The sequence below is a fragment of the Carettochelys insculpta genome, chromosome 26 (genome assembly GCF_033958435.1).
Source record: "Carettochelys insculpta isolate YL-2023 chromosome 26, ASM3395843v1, whole genome shotgun sequence".
Taxonomy (NCBI): Eukaryota; Metazoa; Chordata; order Testudines; family Carettochelyidae; genus Carettochelys; species Carettochelys insculpta.
The window spans coordinates 2442723-2463291 of record NC_134162.1 but is presented as its reverse complement, the minus strand read 5'-3'; the positions used below and the strand labels follow the sequence as shown (position 1 = coordinate 2463291).

Below are 20569 nucleotides of genomic sequence, written 5' to 3'. Positions count from 1 at the left end.
TTTATTGTGATTAAGAACAGAAAAGGTGACCATAGGCACCCTTGTTGCACTCCTGAGAGCATGCTGAAGGATTCTGTCAGGACATCATTGAGAACAATTTGGCATATCAAGGGTTTGTACATTGAATAAATCAGGTACATATCAAAAGACTCTGACAATGGCTCATATCCCTGTCTGATCTGTCTTGTTTTTTCCTCTTTTGATACATACTATTGATAATGGCCCATTTCCACCTTGCTGAATAGACCTTGTCAGCTCTGGCCCTCCCTTTTACTGGGAACCCACTCTTTAAATCCTCCTCTGAACCACACCCTCCATGCATCTGATGAAGCAGGTCTTTGCCCATGAAAGCTTATGCTCCAAAATATCTGTTAGTCTGTAAGGTGCCACAAGACTTCTTGTTGTTCTCAGAGCTACGGACTAACATGGCCATCCCTCTGATACTTGTCAACAGAAGAGAGTGAGCGAAGCAGCAGCAGTGGCTTTACAGAAGTGTAGCTTCAGCAATGTTTTCATGGGTGCTGGTGCTTGTACTACACTTGCAATATTGCCAACTCACGCATTCCCTTGGTGATTTCGAGGATTTTGCTGAAAAAAGGAGTAGGGGAGAAGTATCTGGCCGAAAGTCTCACACCATCTCCTGATCGCTGCAGGTGGGGCTTCAGCAACCCCCCAACCATTGTGAGGCTTGTGATGAAATCAACCGTTGCGCCCAGTGAGCTCACTGTGGTTAGTAGTGAGCATTGGGGGGCGGAGGAGGTGAGGGGGGAGAGAGTTTATTACCACCCTGGTCTGGTGGTTACTTTGGACTGATGCCCACCTAGGAGCAGGAGCAACAAAGACAACACACCCATGGCCTGCCGGGCTCCTCAGCCCCTTCTACGGCATCTGCCCCATCTCCTCCCCCTCTCTAGCCACCCAGCCTCCTCCTCCTCTTCCTCTTCCTCTTCCTCTTCCTCCCCACTCCGGCTGGGCCCACCCCTCCCCTCCCCTCCCCTCCCCTCCCTCCCCCACCCACCCCTCTGAACCCAACCTCTCCCCTCCCCCACCCCTCTGAACCCAACCTCTCCCCTCCCCCACCCTCCTGGGCCCCGCCCCGCCCCGCCCCTCCCCTGCTGGGCACATCCCCTTCCTCCCACATCCTTCTGAACCCACCCTCTCCCCTCCCCCCGCCCACCCTGCAAGGCCCATCCCATCCCATCCCATCCCCCCGCTACACCTGCTGCCCCGCCCCCCCCGATTTCCATCTGCGCTCTTCGGGTCTTCCCCAAGCGCCGGCGTTGGAGAAGGGGCGGGACCCTTAGACCCTGGCAACCAGCAGCCAATCAAGACTTGGCGAGGTAGCTCTGGCCCAATGGCAGAGAGAAGAGACGTGATGCCGCCTCGGAAGACTATTGGCGAGGGCTTGGGGCGCTCCACCAATGGGGCAGCAGCGGGGGCGGGCGGCGCAGGCGCAGTGAGGAGCCGGTGCTGACAGGGCTGCTCGCTGCAGGGCGTCGGGCCTGGCGTGGGACTCGGCTCCGGCCTCGGCGTTCCCCTGCCCCGCACGCTCCGGCCTCCGGCCCCGCGCCCGCCGCCATGTTCCTCACCCGCTCCGAGTACGACAGGTGAGCGAGCGCCGCGCGCGCCGGGCCTGGGATCTGCCTCGTCATGGAGCCGGGCCTGGGCCGGGACCTCCCCCCCCCCCCCGCCCCCGGTCCTGGGGTCCCCCCCGCGGTGCGCTCAGCGCCCGCCCCCCTTCCCGATGGGGGGGCGGGGTCAGGCCCCCGGGCCCCCCTTCAGCGGCTCCCCCCGCCTGGGGGCCGTGGTGGGGACGCGCCCCCCCCCCCCCCCCGCGTCATCGCCCTGGGAGGGGTGAGCTGCTGCGGCCCCCAGCGGGCGCGGGGCTGTCCCCCTTGCGGGTGCGCTGGGGAGCCCCCCCCCCCCCGCGCCTCCGAGGCCCGGCCCGGCCCGGCCCCTCCCCGCAGCGCGCCGCCCTCTCGCGCGGGGATCGCAGCGCCGAGAGTCGGGGGCGGAGGAGCAGCGGGCAGGGCCGCCGGGGCTCTGGCCCACGCCGCGGGTCCGGGGCCCGGGACGCCCCCGCAGGCCGGTGGTGGGCGCCTTGGTTCCCAAGGCAGCCGGCTGGGCCGTCGCATCGGAGCGTGAGGGTCGTTCTCGGACACTCGAGTCCTGTTTACAGCCGGCCCTAAACACGCGGCTGCTGACCGGTGTCAGGGGGGCTTCCTGCCCCGGGAGGTGAGCCCTGCTCGGCTCTCCAAGCTGCGCCCCGCTCCGGCCTGCCGCTTCAGAGCCGTGGCGTTGGCAGGGCTGGAGGAGCAGGCGGGGCTAGTCGCACAGTGACTCTGAATTTTAAGGGCTTTTGGTTTCGTTTTTAGCTGAACTTAATCCTGAGTTTTGCGTGGTTGTAAAACTGCTATGGAGGCACATAAATGGGGCCTATTCTCCCTGAGAGTCTGGGTCGCTCTGGAGCTCGGCTGTTCGCGGGGCTCTGGCAAATGTGAATTTGCATATGCCCCCTCGTGCTCTGAATGTGTTTGGAATTGTACAGCGAATAACTTCTCGATTATAAACATGGCTCATTGTTCCTCATATAAGTACGAATCCCAATACAAGCTCATAACTGTATCCCGAAACCGGAGCAATATATGTTGGTATGACACAGCAAAGTAACCAGGTACAGAACCAACGCAGAAATTACTATAAGGCCTTTTTTTTGATTTGAGGGTTATTGCTGAGCAAAATTAATTGATAAATTTGTGTGTGTGCGCGTGCGTGGAGAGGCGTGCACATGAGATTCAGGTGAATAAAGTCTTGAACGTGGTAACAGACTTCTGTGCCTACAGAGCCCCTCTGCAGTCACTGGGGCTTTGGGCATGTGCAGTGATCTGTAGGTGCAGGAGTCTCTCCATGGGGAGTTCATTGTAGACTTATAGCTCAGGTCGATCCTTTGCTGTGAAGGAATGTTAGCAGGAAGATGTGTACAACTTCTCTGTACTGTAACAATACTGGATACATTTCTGTATCGTTAAAATACTGTGTGGAAAATTAACTTTATGTGCTGCAGGGTGACTTCAGATTTGTAATGTGGTGGGGGTAGTTAGGAAGAGAGTGACCTCAAAATGTATCTTGCTGCTGTTGCTAGTTGTCTATCAAGCAGTTTCTTTCCATTCAAAGTCTCTTCATTTGTCAACAGCTTGATCATTCTGTCCTCTTCAGTATCTTTGGGGGTAGAAACCAGCATCTGCTTTGCCCATCCCCTGTGTGAGGGCCTGCAATCTGGAAGTTTTTGTTTTGAGGAATCTACCTCATCCACCTGATCGTGGTCGATGGTGGACCCCTCCAACACATCATCCTTTTTGCTCTTGCCTTTAAATTTAACCTAGAGTCTCTCAGCATGCTTTTCTCCTGTTTAGCACTGGAGCGCTGAGCAGTCATATTGCTCTCTTACTTACAATGCAACTCCAACACACTTTCTCCCCTGCCTGTTCTTCGTGAACAGTTCATACGCTTCCATGACAGTTCACTGGATCTCCCTTGTTCACATGCTTGTTGACCTCTCAAAGAATTTACTAGATTAGGGAGACGTGATTTCCCTTTGCAGGAACCATGCTGTCTTTCCAAGCAAATTATTCACCCATGTGTCTGACACTGCTCTTTACTATAGCTTCAACTAATTTGCCCAATACTGACCTTAGGGATGTTAAAGGTTAACTGGTAAGCCCCACTCTAAAAGTATGAGGCTTACTGATTATGCTTAATTGGTAGGGGCTGCAACTCCACCCCAACCTACCAAGAGCAGGGGTTGCTCCAGCCGTGTGGGTCCGCTGGAGGTGGGGGCACTCTAGCCATGGCTGGAGTAGCCCTAGTCTGTGGCACCACCCAGGGGAGGAGCAGCTGTGGAAGTTGCTCCAAGCTTCCCCCCTACTGGGGACTGGGGCTGCTATGGCTCAGATGCTGTCTGGTTCCCAGCTCCCTCCACTCCCAGGGATTAGGAAAATGTTCCTGTCAGCCCGCTACCTGGGAGGAGCCTTGCCGCTGTGGCTGGCTGTCCCTTGGCTTCCCTAGATGGGGGAGGCTAGGGAGAAGATGTGGCACTGTGGCTGTCTGGGGGAAGCTGAGAGAAGCCAGGGCAGTGTAGCTGTCTGTCTCCCAGCTGTGCTACTGCAGCTGTCTGCCTACCTGGCTCTCTCCTCCCTGCCCCCGCCCCCGACCACCAGAAGCTGTGCTGCCTCAGCTATCTGCCTGCCCACCTGCCCAGCTCCCCCCAGATGGGCAGACAGCTGCAGCAGAGTGGCTTCTCCTTGGCTTCCCTGAGCTGGGGGCTGGAGCTGCACTCCTGCCAGCCCCAGGACCCCCCAGGATTTTGACTCGCGTTAATGCAAGTTAAGCACAAGTCAAAATCACAAGTGTCTGGGGTTTACTATAGTTGTGCAATTTCACATTTTACTTCTGTCAGAACTCTTGGGTGGATGCCATCTGGTCCTGGTGACTTGTGACTGTTTAGAGGAGTAAATACCTTAGGTTTGTGACCTAAAAATAATGGCTCAGGCTAACATCATCAGCTGTGGAGACAGATGCGGAGAAACTAAGTGAAATCTTTGCAGTGACCTTATTGTCCTTGAGTGCTCCTTTGGCATCTTGATCATCCAGTGACTCCACTGATTGTTCATTGACTTCCGATGTCCTTCGCAATTTTTATTATTAGTTTTTAGCCAAGTGTTCTTCGAATTCCTTTTTGGACTAACTAACCGTATTTTTATACTTCATTTGACAAAGTTTTGCTCCCTTTTATTTTCCTCACTAGGATTTAACTTCCACTTTTAAACATTGCCTTTTTATCTCTCACTGCTTCTTTTATGGTGAGTGGTCACAGAGAGGTATCCATGTTTAGTCTTTATCTTCACAAAACTGAAAAGCAGTCCTGTAGCACTTTGAAGGCTAACAATATAATGTGTTAGGTGATGAACATCTGTGGGACAGACCTACTTCAGATTACAGAATTTTTCTTGAGAACTTTTCCAGATCTGAAGAAGAGGGTCTGGAAGGCTCATCACCTAATAATTATATTGTTAGTCTTCAAAGTGCTGCAGGACTGCTTTTTTGTTTTGCTGCTTTTACTTGGTGGTTTAGCCATGGAGGCACTCTCTTGGTTGTCTTTCTATTTTTTTAAAGTTTAAAGTTTCCATGCAGCTTGCAAAGATTTCTCTTTTGTCACTATACCTGTGTCACACCTACCATGTTGATGTTCACTTGCTGGAGATACAGACAGCATGCTGCTGGATGAGGAATGCACATCTATAGACACATCCAACAGCTTATTGAAATACACTCCCTCTGCTTTACCTGCTTCCTTGACTTCCATTAGGCTCTGCTATAGAGGTGAACCAGGACCTATTTTCTCTGATGCTTGCCTTTTCTCTAGTTCTGATTTTTGTTTTCTTCATTGCAGGGGTGTGAATACTTTTTCTCCAGAGGGGCGGTTGTTCCAGGTGGAATATGCCATTGAGGCTATCAAGGTATTGTGAACCTCAGCCATTGTTGATACATTGCAGTCTGCAGCCAAAATGCTTTTATTTGTGGTTAGTTTGAGCCACTAAGGAAAGGAGAACTTTTAGGAAAAGTTGTAGAATCCTAGTGCTGAAAGGGACCTCAGGAGGTAGAATCCAGCCTCCTGCCTAAAGCAGGATCAGCCTTATCTAAATCATCCCAGCCAGGACTTTGTCAAGCTGGGATTTAAACCTCTAGGGATGGAGATTCCACCATCTCTCTAGATAACACATTCCAGTACTTCACCACCCTCCTGGTGAAGTAGTTTTTCCTAATATCCAACTTATACCTTGTGGTTTCCTGGCCGCATCCTGTCATGGCACAGGGCTTAAGTTCATCTGTAGCCCCATAAACCTGCCTTCTGCTTATTGGCCACTTCTGGACAGTAACAATTTTTACTGGGAACCAAGAGGGTGCTAATAAGCAAAGTCCATCGTATAATTGGTTGAATGTCAGTTAACACTTAGAAACACCCCAGCATGGAGTGAGGGAAGGGGAAAGACCTATCTCCAAAAACTACACAATCAGCCAAAACTTGGGGAAGCTGCTGAATGCTAACATACTGCCAACTGTTGTTAGAACTAGAAGGTCTTGATCACTTGATGCTGTTAAAGATCCCATGGCATTTTTTTGAGGCTTGATGTTAGCTCCAATATACCCACATTGGACTTTGCATTCTAGCTCCTAAAATGCATTCCTATAGCTTGAATTAAAAATATTTACTTTATCTTGAACCTACTTGGGCTAATGGAACACTCTTCTGGGGGGTGTCATTCCCCCATACTCTATCTCTCAAAGATGACCAGATTCCAAGTCTTTTTTTATGTTAATTAGGTGACCTTTACTTTTTTACCTAGTTGCCAAAGAAGCCTAATGTTTAGGAGTGCCCATTTATAATGTTTGGGAATGACTGTATTTCTCTCTGTTGTGTATAATAAAGTTGTCATTGCATGTGCACAAGATGTGTTTTGAAGTAATTGAGAGCTGGAGTGTATTTTTAAAACACATAAAGAAGCCAACAGTTTCTCCCCAAATTTGCTGCAGAGAGTTTTAGTGTAAGTGCCACTGAGGACAGAAATCATTTTATATAGGTTCCTAGATGGTCTGTATAACTGAATATCTCTTATGTTGCTATTGTTCACTCAAACGTTTTGGGCACATGGAGCCAGCAAGATGTAGCTGTTCAGTTTCATCAAGGTTTTGGAAGCAAGAACTCTTAAATGCGTCCTAGCAGTCAGCGTGTTGATGCATTTGTATCGATCAGAAAATACATATAACAGATTTCTGCTTTAATCCATAAGATAAACTTGCTAGCTTTCCAGTTGGGTCCATCAGTAAATCTAGAAACAAATTAAACTTATGAAGCTTAAGTATTTCCTTTGATAAATTTAGTACGTTAGTCCATGTATCGAGAGGACAGGGGGATCCTTCAATTTGCATTGCCATTGGCCCTAGTATCTTTCTCTGTAATCTCTGCAGTACCTCAAACAATCGTATTTTTCATATTTACAGTAAAATAGTGTAAAATTTCCCTGTTAGGAGTTATGCACCTGAAATAACACTAGGCAATATTTCTTTGCCAAAGCTTTGAATGTGGCTTAATACTTAGAGCTGGGTAAGGGAAGGTCAAATTAAGATGTGCAACTCTAGCTATGTTAATTATGTAGCTGGAGTTGACACACCTTAATTTGAACTTCTGCACCATCTCCACTGAGGGAGAGGTCAACAGGAGCATTTGGTCTCATAACTTCTCTTACTCCTACGGGGGTGGGGCAGGAGTACCAGTGCTGACTCAGGCACCCTGTGGGTTCGATTTAGTGCATCCCTACTGGGTGCACTAAATCGAACTCTGGAAGATGGACCGTGGCAGCATCAATCTTCCCAGAAGTGAAGACAACTTTTCATGCTTCAAGCTATGTGATCTGAATGAAAAGTATCTCTCTTTCACTTCTACACTTTGGGAAGAATCTTAGGTAGATTCTGCATCTGGGAAGGGATTTCACAGCAAAGGAACTAAAGGAAAGAACAAAAGTGACTACACATATTAGATATATCCTGTGTAAGGCCTACATGTAAATCAGTGTTTGACTTTATTCTTTTGTCGAACAAAAATTATTCACAAGGCACTTCATCTCTGACTTCTTTTTAAAAAAAAAAAAAAATCAGATTATGGTATAGTTTAGGGGCGAGATTAATCTATAAAATGGTGTCTGGGTTTCCAAGAATTTTCAGACTGTGTATATCCTGAGCGTCTTAAATTCCTCTGGTTGCCAGATCAAATTATGAGCACCTAGTGCAGCTCTCACTGTATCTGTTAAGGTACACTAGTGCAACAATTCTCAAACTTCATTGCACTGTGACACCATTTTGACAGTAAATTACTATGTGACTCCAAGTGTAGGGGGGTGGAGGGAGATCAAAGCCTGAGCTCTGTCACTCTGGCTGTGGGGAGTCAAAGCCTGGGCCCCACCCCATCCAGGGGATCTGTAGTCTGTTCCCCATCACGCAGGGCTGAAGCCAAAGCCTGAGCCCGCAGTGTGTTGAAGCAATCGGCATGTGGGTTCGGCTGAGCCCTGGCAAGTCTAATACCAGCCTTGGTGATCCTATTAAAACCACATTGAAAACTACTTTGGGGCCCTGGTCCACAGTTTGAGAATCCCTGCATTAATGTATGCAAAACCTGTTTGTTACTGACATTGTAGTGTATTAACGGCATTATTCTCTGCAATAGGGATACTTCAAGTGATGCAGGTCAAGATGAGGATCCTTATTTTGTGTAGATACCAAAGTGTAGGCACCCCAGTGATGTCATGGTGGTAACTCTTGCGCTCTCTGTATGTTCTTAGCTTGGCTCTACAGCCATTGGAATTCAGACATCAGAAGGTGTTTGCCTGGCAGTGGAAAAGAGAATTACCTCCTCGCTTATGGAGCCCAGCAGTATTGAGAAAATTGTAGAAATAGATTCTCATATAGGTAAGAGCAATGCAGGTTGGTCCTTCGTGGTAAGACCTGTAGCATCCTTCCTACCCTTGGCATGTTATGAACATCTCTCCTCAGAAAGGGTTTTGTGAGAGACTTATTTTAAAACATGGCTTCTGAAGTCAGTCCTGGGTGGAGAAAGAACATGCAACTCCTTGCAAATACTGGGTGCTGGTTACTGGCTTTCCAGGCTCCAAGCCAGCAGGACATAGTTGCAGGAGCAGGAAGCAGCAGCTGAAATGCTCCTCCTATTTGACCTCCCTAATGAAAGCTCATCCCCAAATTTAGATCTGGCAAGGCAGGGAATTATTGCAATGTAAAGGTTTGATCCCTGGCCAGCATCTGTTAAGAGCTTACTGATTGGATCACTAATGTTAGCCTGTTCCTCCATGCTGAAGACAGCTTACTGCAGCTGCAGGGGGCCCAAGGAAGACTGAATGCCAAATATGTCAGCTTAAAAAATTAGAGCTCTCCAAGGCCCTCCTCTTGTAAGTGGTTAGAGTTGGTGTGGGCTGTGCTGATCCTGAAGAAACAGGTGTTCTCTAGGAATCTAGCCTGTCTCCTGTTCTTTTGCAGCGTGGCCCTTTCCACAGCTACCAACAGCTGTGTGGTATTATAAGCTGAATAGATCTGTTTGTTTATAGCCTATTTCAGCCAGCTACAAACATGCCACTTTGGCATTGTGTGTATATCAAATACTGTCAGGCAGAAAGATCTCTCTCCTGATAATGTAGATTTGTGATTAATAGCCCCACTGGTCCTCCGTCTCCAACCCTTCGCACACGTAGTAGGTTTCCAGCCTGAATTCTGGATGCCTTGTGCTACTCAGCCACTAAGTGATTCACGCTAAATTATGCCTCCTGTGTTCAGGAAGCTGGTGAGTGGCTCTCTGTGGAGTCTGATTGCTCTGTGGAGTCTAATCTTACTGTGCCACTGCCAGCTGAAAGAGAAGCTGTCAGACCTCTCCTCAGAGGAGACTGACTGTATTATCTTCCAGTAGGTTTGCCTAGTGTCCTGGATTCTCTTCCAAGGTCCCAGACACAATTGCGTTGTCAGTTCACGGCAGTGCTGAATGGACAGTAGCTTTGTGTTTCAGAACACTGGGCATCAGCCCTGATAAAGCACATCTTCAGCCAGGTAGCTGAGTAGCAGAACCTTCCCTCTCTGACAATTCCCCTTGCATCCAGTATTGGCTTTCTAATCTAAACTATTGTACAGTGTTCTGCAGCAGCCACAGTAGGCCCTGTGGGTGAAGGGGAGCTTGTGTTACTCCATAAGTGTATTGGGATTTGGGAGACCGAGGTGGTAGATATTTGTCACGTTCTCTCCCCTTTGTTTTAGGCTGTGCCATGAGCGGATTAATAGCTGATGCAAAGACTTTAATTGACAAAGCAAGAGTGGAGACACAGGTAAAGCTTCCTCTGGTGCCTCTGTTGTTGTTGTTCCCCTTCCATATAACAATGGCCTGATTCTGAGAAAAGATTATTTTGTGACCTATTGGATGATCCTGGCACTTGCAGACCTGAATAGCAGAGGCAAACGATGCTGACTAGGAGGAGGAACTTGGAGCCAAGGCCAGCAACTGAAATCCATGTTTGGCAAAACTGATGTGCACTCGCACTTGTTTCAGTCCTTTTATTAGTGAGAGCTTGGAATGAAGAAACGGCATTAAATTCTGTAGCGGGGATGTTTATTCTGGGAAGACTCAGCTGGGCTGGTGGATAAAGGCTGGTCAGGATTGTTGCTTCTCTTCTTCTGGAGTAACATGAAATTGTTCTCTCACCAACATGTCCCAAATCTGTAATCACCCTGTTAGTCTCCCACTGTTTTATGCATCTGTAACAGAGCAGCAAACTAATAAAGGGACCAGTGCACGACTTCTGACAAATGTCTATGAACTGGTGGTATTTCTGGATTTTCCTATCCTAAACCAGGCCCTTGAGAGACCCTCTTCTGAAAGGCTCATGTCACCAACACACATTCTCTAGCTTGTGGTGCATCTTCTTAGCAATACACGGCATTTCTTGCCTTCTCTGTGCCTTGTGATTGAATGTACTCAGGCTGGAATGCTCCAAGCCCCTGCCGGAGCAGAGGTGGAAGCCTTCAGAGCACTATTCCTAAGCTACCTAGCAGGCCCACTACTTTTGAGACCCCTTTATTCCATCAGAGCACTGGCTCATGCATGTGTCCAGCTGAGGGTCATGTGCAAGAACTGGCTTTTTGGAAAGGGGTGGGTACTTCAAGCTCTTATGCTGTCTTCCAGAATCACTGGTTTACATACAATGAAGTCATGACAGTAGAGAGCGTGACACAGGCTGTATCCAACCTAGCCCTGCAGTTTGGAGAGGAGGATGCTGATCCTGGCGCTATGGTGAGTAGACGCTGGCACAGGGTATTTTGAGCGCCGAACCATTGGGTCTCCTCCACCTCAATAGTCCTGGTGCTTCTTAACCCCCCTGTTTTGTTCCAGTCTCGTCCATTTGGTGTAGCGCTGCTGTTTGGAGGCGTCGATGAAAAAGGACCACAACTGTAAGTTCAGCTGTGTCACTGGTTCATGATCAGGGCTTCTGCATGACGTATCGTAAGAGTCTCATTGAACAAGAAATAGGGAATTGCATAGAAATCAGCATCTTGGGCTTATCTCAGTGTGTGCCTGGGATGTGCTAAGGTGCACTGATTGCCTGTTGAGTGTCGAACACGATGTGATGCTTGCAGTAAAACCTAATTTTAAATCTTACTTTTAAAAAAGTTGAGACTAAAGTGAGAAGAGGGAGAGGTTTCTTACCCTTCCCCGGAGGACTAGCAGAACTACTGGTAACATAATATCTGAAGCCTGCTATACCATTCCTTGGGGTGGGGTGGGAACACTGGTAACCAGAAACTCAGTGTGCTTCCAAGATCCAGACCTTCCTGGAGTGGCATGTGTGTTGGCGGGGTGGGGGAGTGGTGCAGGGGGCTGGTGGTGAGGAATTTTCATGAATGCAGTGGGAGGAGCAGCTCAGCCAGAAGAATCTCTAGCTCTGCAGGTCTATCTTTCTTAGAAACCATGGTCTCTGTCCCCATCAGAATAATGAAAAATGCTGTTCATGTGAAATACTTTCACTGGGGTTGCAAGTGACAATGACACAGCGTGCAATTCAAATTCTAGTTTGGCTCACTGAATTCTCCATTGGGTTTTGCGTTTGCTTCAGGGCATTTCTTGACCCTTGAGCCTCTTTGGAATCTTGGTCTGAACGTTGTCTCCATCCAAATGCCAGCAGGAGTTACCTGCTGCTGGTGTGTGTTGTCTCAACAGCCCCTCAAATCGGCCATATGGGATGGTGATGGCATTAGCCACATGGCGTATACTCTGAGCCTCGGCCCAGGAGGTCAGGCCTCTCTAAATGAGTCCTTAGCTTCCAACTTTAAATTGGGTTCTGGGGAGAATGTTCCATTATTTTGACTCTTCTGGGGAGACTTCTTGCAGTGCAGTGGCTTAAGACATTTTTATTTGGATCCTGGCAGGTTTCACATGGACCCTTCTGGGACATTTGTGCAGTGTGATGCCAAAGCAATTGGGTCTGCCTCGGAAGGTGCACAGAGCTCCCTGCAGGAGGTTTATCACAAGGTAACAGAATGAATTCACTGTTGCACCTGCTGAACCAGCTAGCTGATGTTTGCAATGCCCGAAGAAGTAGGTATTTCCACCCCCTTCATGAGCGGGGGAGGCTAGGCACAGGGGCTAAGACATGTTCACAGTTACAGAGGAGGTTGGTATTAAAACAAGATTGGTCCTCTCTTTTGACTCTCAACCCTCTGAATAGACTGAGCTGCCTCGGTTCTTTCTGGGTCTTTTTCCTTGATTTGGGAACATTTTTCCACTGGAATGGAAATTCCACGTTAATTACCACTTGGTAACAGTCACTGAAATGATTTACAGAGTACAGTCCTTTATTGACAACTGTCTTTGCACCCGACACTTCCGAAATACATCGGTAGGTAGGTAGGTCCTGCAGCACCAGCAAGCGGACATTATATGCACATAGTATGTAGAGTAACTCTCTTCAGTTAATCTAAAGGCTGATGTTAAAAAGCGTAACAGGTGAAGAGAATTGGCTGCTTCTCCCCCATGCCTGTAAACCTGAGCTAGTTGCTTTGTGGGACACCACTGGGAGATGACTATATCAAATGCTGGACTACAGTGAAACTGTCTAGGTGCTCCATTATACGAGGCCAAAAACCATGATGAAGACTCTAATTGGTCATGCAGACTGGCTGAGTGTTCTGATAGGCTGTTTAAGTTTTTAAGAGGACTAAATCCTCACAAGTGCAAACAGTAAATGTGGAGTAACCAATGGAACCAAGACCTGAGGTGGCTTATTAAGGCTGGTATTCAGAAGGCAGATGGATCTGCAGTGGAAAGAGTAGCGCTGTAGCAGTGGTAGTTGCTTTAAGTCCAGTCAGCCCTTCTGCTCTAAAGCAGAGATAGCAAGAGTCAGGCTATGAACGAAAGTTCACCACACAGCACAGGAACAGAACTAGCACTCCTAAGAAGTGTTGGGCATTAGATACTCACGCAGTCCCATTCCAGAAAGGTGGTACCAGAACACCCCAGTACCAAGTGAGGGTATAAATCAGGGTGGGAAACCCTGGGCCTGTGGACTGTGGCTTGCCTGGATCTGGCTCCAAGGCTTGGGGCTCTGCTTCCCAGCATCTGGCCCCCAGTGAGCAGTGTGTGGGGAGCCCTGAGCCTCACAGGCCAGGGTCAGGCAAGCTGAGGTCACCTCTGGCCCAGGGGCTCTGCCTGGTGGGTGTAGGAAGTGGCTCTGCCTCCACTGCTCTTTCTCTTCCTAGCTAGGGGAACAGCAGCCCAGGGTTTTCTGGAGGCTTCCCTTCTCCTCCAGCTGGCTTCTTAATCCCACCTACCCACCGCTACCTCCAGTCCTCTTATGCATCTTACACCTCACCCAGATCCCCCACCCCCAATGGGGTCCAGCACTGTCCCTTGCATCCAGAGCTCCCATCTGCTGCCCAGCAACCCCTTCCTGCATAGTGAACCCCCTGCTTTTGGTTATTGGACCTGGGGAAGCAATGAATCTCAGTCATTGGCCCCTGACCCAAAAAAAGTTCCCCGCCCCTTCTATAAACACACTCCTCAAAGAGGATACAGGGATATATCCCTCTTAAAGATCAGGTTAGGATGACCGTGGGATGGATAGAGATGTTTCAGTTGAACTAATAGGTAGAAGTTAAGTGATAATGAACAACCTCAGACCAAACTTTTTTGTATCAGTGTATAAAAGAGGGGCTGCTAAAGGGGGTCTTTGGGCTGGGGGGAGCAGAATGTCCTGCCTGCTTACCAAGCTGACTCCATTGTACTGGGTATACATGTTAGAAACCCTACTCTATGGGGTCACTCACTTCACAATATGGCCACCAACTTTTGCAGGGGACCACGTTTACAAACCAGTCTGTGTGTCCCTGCCATCCATGGCTGTTCAGCGAGAGCCCACCTTCGGGAGGTGGGGCAGAAGCTCACCAGGTTCCCTGTGTCCTGGCTGAGCAGTAACATGCCCAAGGGAGCACCTGAGTAACCTATACCACAGCCACCTGTGGTGCCACTCACACCAGCCCTACATGTCTCCATAGGCCTTGCCTGGAGCCCTTGAGGAGGCTGCCCAGTGCAGGCTGCATATCACCTTCAGGTGGCACCAAGGTAGCACATCTCGCTGCTGCTTGGTGACAACTACTCAGGTTAAGACGGTTTTTCGGAGGTCGCTATTGAGGTGACCAAGCAGCTGAATTTAGGCTTGACTTTAATTATGTCTCATTTGTGGTGAGTATTTTGTGGTGGAGGTCGGATTTGAGATTTGTAAATTGAGTGCTGTTATTGGACACACAAGGGAAGGCTGCAGTGTTACACACAGACAAAAAGGAAAACAATGCATCTAGCAACTTATTACCTTGCTTGAAGTACATCCCTCACTGCTGTAGTGTTGGTAATATACGTAATTTGGTGAGGTTTTGATTTGCTTGGTGTGTGGTATTTTGGGGAAGGGCAGAGAAGATGACTTCTCAAGAGGATGTGATTATTTTTTTCAGAGGGCTGGTTACAGAGATGTGCATGAGAAGGTAAACAATGGAACTGTGCTGTAAACTGTTTTGTGGCTTGTTTTATTTAACAGTCAATGACACTGAAAGAAGCAATCAAGTCATCCCTCATCATCTTAAAGCAAGTTATGGAGGAGAAACTGAATGCAACTAACATTGAGGTATCTGCTGTACTTCTCTTCCTTGCAGAAATGCTGTAAGAGTTTTCCACTTTTGGACTGCAAGCAAAGTATGTCTTGCTTCTAGTCTCTGCTTCCCTGGTCCAAGTCTCTGAGGTTTCACAGCAAGTATGTCCCCTGTGGTATCTCACCGGATACTAAGTCAGGGTTGGTTTTATATATTAGCATAGCAATGACTGGGACTAGCGGCCAGTAAAACCAAGGGCCAATCTTCAACTCTTACGCCTGTCTGTTTCAATAACTGTACATTTCTAATGTGCTCATTGCCATCGTATCTGTTGTGCTACGTAACTCTGTATGCCATTCCCAAAGAGAATGAAATCCCCAGTTCTTTAATTTTGGGCTCATTGAACACATTGCTGAGCTCTTCTGCTCTAACTGACAAATGCGTATCTGGGTAAAGGTGGCCGGGCTTGACTACATATTACTCTCCATATCTTGTGGGGAGGGAGGCAGCCTGCTGAGAGCACTGACTCCAGATCTCAAAAGTTGCCACAGTGGGTGATGTACCATTTGAGTAACTTTTTTAGGGTTTTCCACTGCCTTTTTTTCCTTGGAGCATTAAAAGTTCTACAGCTTCAGGACTTGCTATTCTGTCTTGGATCAGTGTCAGAAATCCCTGCTAGGTAATGAGATCAAAGAGAAGGATTTCCTACACTTCAAATCCCTGGGAACGACTACGTAGAGCCTGGTAACGTATGCTTCCCAGTGATGAGCAGCAGCCTTGCCAAGCATGATTTGGTACAGGTTTGCTCATATTTTTGGGAGCGAATACATTTTTTCCCCATCTAACTGTCCATTGTGGTAAAGAGTAAGTGAATAAATTTCTATTTAGCAAACCTCATGTATAACAACTTGTTTCTGTTTTTGACAGTTTACAAGACAACCGAACCTTTAAAATCATGTAATTCTGACTACTAACTTGCTCTTTCTGTCTATTCCATTATTAATGTCATTTCAACAGCTGCTGTCTCTAGAGCAGGCAGTTGTAAATGGCAGCTTTCAAGCTGAAAGTATTAGGTGTGCACACTCTTAATTTTGGGTGCCTCTGTTTTTGACTGCCCATCTTGAGATGCCTGGGATCTGCCTGCTCAGCCAAGGTGCACATACCTTGGCTCTGGCAGTATGAGGGATCAGTTGCTGAATTTGTAGTGGATGCAAGATGGGGAAGTGAAGCAAGGTGGTGATCACAAGGACATGATTTTAAATTTGTGTATTGCACTGCCTATTGTGCACAGAAACACTTTGGGTCCAGTATAAATGCTCTGAAGTTCAGTGAGCTTCCCTAAGCGCTGCTCCTGAAGAGTACCAGCAGTAAGAAAGATGATCATTGACTGCAGTAGATACTAGCAGCTGTTTGAGTAACAAAAGCTACTAACAATAGGCTCCTGATGCTAGCTGTGCTGCTTGTCTGCTATTAAATGCTGCTAAGTGAGCCCTTCTGAGATGACAGACTGAGCAGCCCCGGAGCAGGGAAGTGGTAGGGAGCACATCAGGTTGAGTTTTCACACTTGGAGCCCAATCCTGTGCCATCCCAGAAACATTCTAGTTAGCAGGGACTGCTTCACTGACATTTTAACGAGGTAGTGGCCCCTTACATGGAATGGGGCTCAGCTCTCCTGTTCCAATACAGCTGTGCTGTAGTTGGGTGTAATGACAATGGTGAGGCTGTCAGGGGAGCTAAACAGGAGCTCAGGGTCCTGAGGTACAGCTGAGGAGAGAGCAGATGCTTGGGCATAAAGAGAGCTTAGTGGGTGAGCAGACCTGGGCTCAGCATGTCAGGGAGGAGATGCCCCTGAAGCCAGATCAGGCTGGGGAAAGTGAAAGACAGTTGGAAGTGGGACAGTTTCCAACTTCCCAGGCCAGAGAGTGCTGAAGGCTCAGAGCAGTGGAGGGTGATGCTTCCAAACTGGGTTGCTGGAGCCGGAGAGCCAAAGAGGGCTGAAGGATGGATGGGCAAGCCTGCTGGTTTCCCCGACAGGAGCTGGGACTATACCTGAAAAAGAACAAGGGTGAAGAGAAATCCCAGCTAGGGATGCTGAGCTGAGGCATCTTCAGAAATGCCAGCGCTCTACAGTAAACCCTCGGAATACACAATACACTAACGCGAGTAAAGAGCATCTCAATCTCGCTCCCCCCAGCCTCGCTTACCACTCTGGCTCCAACTCACTACCCCCATGCATGGGTCCAACCCAAATCCCTGGCCAGCTCACCACCTGAGCACGGCTCCGGCTCAGCGCCCCCCTCCCACCATGGCTTGGGATCAACCCCCCCCACCAGCTCACCACCTGAGCACGGCTCCGGCTCAGCGCCCCCCTCCCACCATGGCTTGGGATCAACCCCCCCCACCAGCTCACCACCTGAGCACGGCTCCGGCTCAGCGCTCCCCAGCTCCCACCATGGCTCAGGGTCAAACCCCCCACCAGCTCACCACCTGAGCATGGCTCTGGCTCACCACCCTAGCGCCTGGCTCCAGCTCAACCCACCCCCCTGCATGTGGCTCCAGCTCAGCTCCACCCTTGGCCCCCCTGCAGCAGCCCTAACCCACCCCAGGCTTAACCCCATTGCCCTCCCACAGCCCCAGCCCACCACCAGGCTCAACCCTCCCCAACTGCCCCACCAACCCAGGACTTACCTTTCAAAAGGAGCTCCTGCTGCTTCCCCAGCTGCAGAACATGCAATCCGATGGGAAAAAGCACCCCCCCTGCCCCCGACCAACATGAAATTCGAGTTACACAAGGGGTTGTGGGAATGCAGCTTGCGTAAATTGAGGCACTACTGAGCTTGGGTTTGGACTGTGCTGGGGCATCTTGGTTTATGTTGGTAGTGGGACTTCTGGTCCTAAATTAAAACTGGCAAGAAGGCTGCTTACGTGTTCCAAAGGCAGTACTGAGCATGTCTGAGGAACTGAGGGAAGCAGAGGTCAGGAGCCACTTGCAGGGCTGCTGTGGGTGCCCCATAGGAGGGCCACACACTTACAACCATGTTTGTTCCTTATTACTATCTTACCGGTCAGTGAGGCTTTCCTCTGAGTGACTGACTTGGAGTACAGTGTGTGAAGAAGTCACCGCAGAGTAACATGTACAGTACACTTGCGTCAGGGCCTCATTTAACAGGGCTTAACTGTCCTCGGCATAGCTCTGTATGCACTGAGGAATCACTATCAGGTTTAAGTGTGAGAATGGTGTGCTGAGGATTAAAGGGGCCCTGTGGGTTCTTTTGCATCTCACAATACATTGGGTGGGGTTTCCGCACGGCTGGGGGTGGGGGGAATAGAAAATCGTGAAAATATGGGAAAGGAACAGTTAAAATATGCATTGGCAGTGGGGCTCAGGAACCAGTGCAATGCCTGAAATGTGACACAAGTCACTTCTTCAGTGTGACTCTTTCCTTTTCTTTAACCTCTTCCCTGACATACACATCTTAAAATCTAAATCTTCTCAATGTGCAGCCTATGTGACATCCTGGGGCCATGCAGGTGGTATGTGATTTCCCCATAACACACGCAGCTGCTTGTGGGCCCACAGTGGTAAACAGATTGACAACTCTGGTCTAGGGTTGGAGCTGGAAATCTGAGTAGTTCATTTATGTCTTTGAATATTGGTTTGGGGGCATGGGTAGAGGTGGGCTCTATGCACAGATGACAGAGCTACCCAGTCAAAGTGAGTCCAGTGGTTAGGCAAATATGGCACATGATTGATTTTAGGTGCCCGAACTGACAAGTTTTAAACGGGGGCCTTTCTGAAAGTGCCAAGCACCTGCCCCAAAAAGCAGGTCCCATGTGCATGCTCAAATTGCACATTGCTTTGAAAAATTTTGGCTTTAAAAGTTCTCGGCTTGTTTGTACTTTTCACCATGTACATTTTGATGTGCTTTTCTCCCCTGCTGGTATCTGTGGGTGGCCCTGAAGCTGGCCCAATGGCGGTTCTAGGATGTTTGGGCCATTTTTTCTGCTCTTCTGTGCTCAGACCTTCCTGTTCCATCGATGTGTGACAGGAGCATACTCCCCATTCCCCAGATCCAAGACCTCTGCCTCTTTTGTTTACCAGTTCCCCAAAGATACTCAAATTCAGTATTAACGAAGTGCACCTGTGTAACAGGACAGGGTTTGTAATCCCAGTTATTAGGAAGAGAGCAGACAGCTCCTGACTCCTTCCTGAAGATAGTGCTCAAAAGGATGTTTGCCTGGGTTGGGTTAGAAATGAGACTGTGCTGAACTGCAGTGTTCCCCTACCCCCAGGAAGTGTCTGCTGAAGATTTAGTGGTAACAGGTCCGTCTCTGCAAAGGGAGAAGCAGCTGAACCTGAACCTTCCCAGTAGATGTTTCTCTGAGTTGCTGCTACTATGAGACGATTGAGTCAATTAGAAGCTATTTCTGCAGCAAGCAGCTATTTTAGGGAACCAAAGAACAAGTTACAGGCTGGAACAGTCTCGCTGGGCTGGCAGATCAGGCAGCTGCGAAGGAACAGCTGCTCCGTCTCTGGCAGTTTCTCTGCTCTGTCCAATGCTGTTACTTCCTCACGTATGCAGGCAGTTACACTTAACCTGTCCTCCTTTCCCTTTCAGCTTGCAACGGTGGAGCCTGGAATGAAGTTTCATATGTACACAAAAGAAGAGCTTGAAGAAGTCATCAAGGATATCTGAAAAACAAGGCGCTTGAGGGAGACTCCTTCAAATGCCTCATTCCCTGGTCTATGAGAACTGACTTCTTTCAGTTCCTTTGAATACCCGTGATTTTATTTCCAGCAGCATATGTGCTTGCTCTTTGTAGAAGGCTCTAATGGTTTTTTTTACAGTTTCTGTACATAAACAATCTGCAGTAAGAGGAAATGAGAATAAATCCTTTTGTTACTGTATCTTGATTCTCTCATAATGGAGTTCTGGAATTGGGGGGACATGGGGAACCAGATATAGAATGACCTCCACGGTTAAACTGCTGCAAGGTAACACATTTGATTCAGGGCTCACTACGTTCTGCAAGCCAGCATCCCCAGTAAAGGTGCTCTCTCTGCCCTGCTATGCACACTGCTTCTCTGGATGGCATTGGCTGGTCTTCCCAGACATAGCATGACCTCCAGCAGCTGATGTTTGCAGATCCTTACTGGCAACTCCAATGGCAAAGCTCCCTCTTGTGGAGAATGTTGCACTGTGCTGTCTGTAGTCAAACACCAGCTCCATATGTCACTTACCTGAAACGGAAGGCTTGTCACGCTCCCCCTTTGCGCATCCAGTGCCTCAGAAGTCCCTTTGCTCATCCAGATCCCTCTTGCCCATTCTTCTGCCTGTGTCCAAGGCTTGACTGTAGCTTTGACTTCTATTGAAAGTTGTGATGCCAGTAACTGGATTTGATGTCTTAACACAGGAGCCTTCAACGTAGGATGAAAGGATACTTAAGAGGATACTTTTACCCTTCGCCAGAAATTAATTTTAATGTACCAAAGTCCCATGACTTTATTTTCATGGTTAATTTTCAACCAATGACCTCATTTTCCAGATGTGAAGTCAATTTGAGATTTATGAGTGCAATATTGTCCTGTTAACCATCAGCCTGCTGTCATTAACCTCTAACTGTCTTAAGAACATAAGAGCGGCCTCACGGGGTCAGACCAAAGTTCCGTCCAGCCTACTACCCTGTCCTCAGCTGGTGGCCAATGGCAGATGTCGCAGAGAAAATAAGCAAAACAGGTAATCAACAATTGATCCAGCCCTGACAAACACAGGCTAGGAGCACCATCCTGACTAATAACCACTGAAGTTCCTGGTCTTCAAGAACT

At 48.7% G+C, this 20569-nt stretch overlaps 1 protein-coding gene across 1 annotated transcript; it reads left to right on the top strand.

The window, feature by feature from the left end:
- Positions 1 to 1451: 1451 nt before the first annotated feature.
- PSMA5 (proteasome 20S subunit alpha 5) lies at positions 1452 to 19645 on the top strand. Its single transcript, XM_074977691.1, has 9 exons — positions 1452 to 1607; positions 5450 to 5516; positions 8394 to 8520; positions 9868 to 9935; positions 10790 to 10897; positions 10997 to 11055; positions 12031 to 12133; positions 14691 to 14777; positions 19362 to 19645. Exons 1-9 carry the CDS (start codon positions 1579 to 1581, stop codon positions 19437 to 19439), a joined length of 726 nt encoding a protein of 241 aa, XP_074833792.1. The 5' UTR covers positions 1452 to 1578; the 3' UTR covers positions 19440 to 19645.
- Positions 19646 to 20569: the final 924 nt, after the last annotated feature.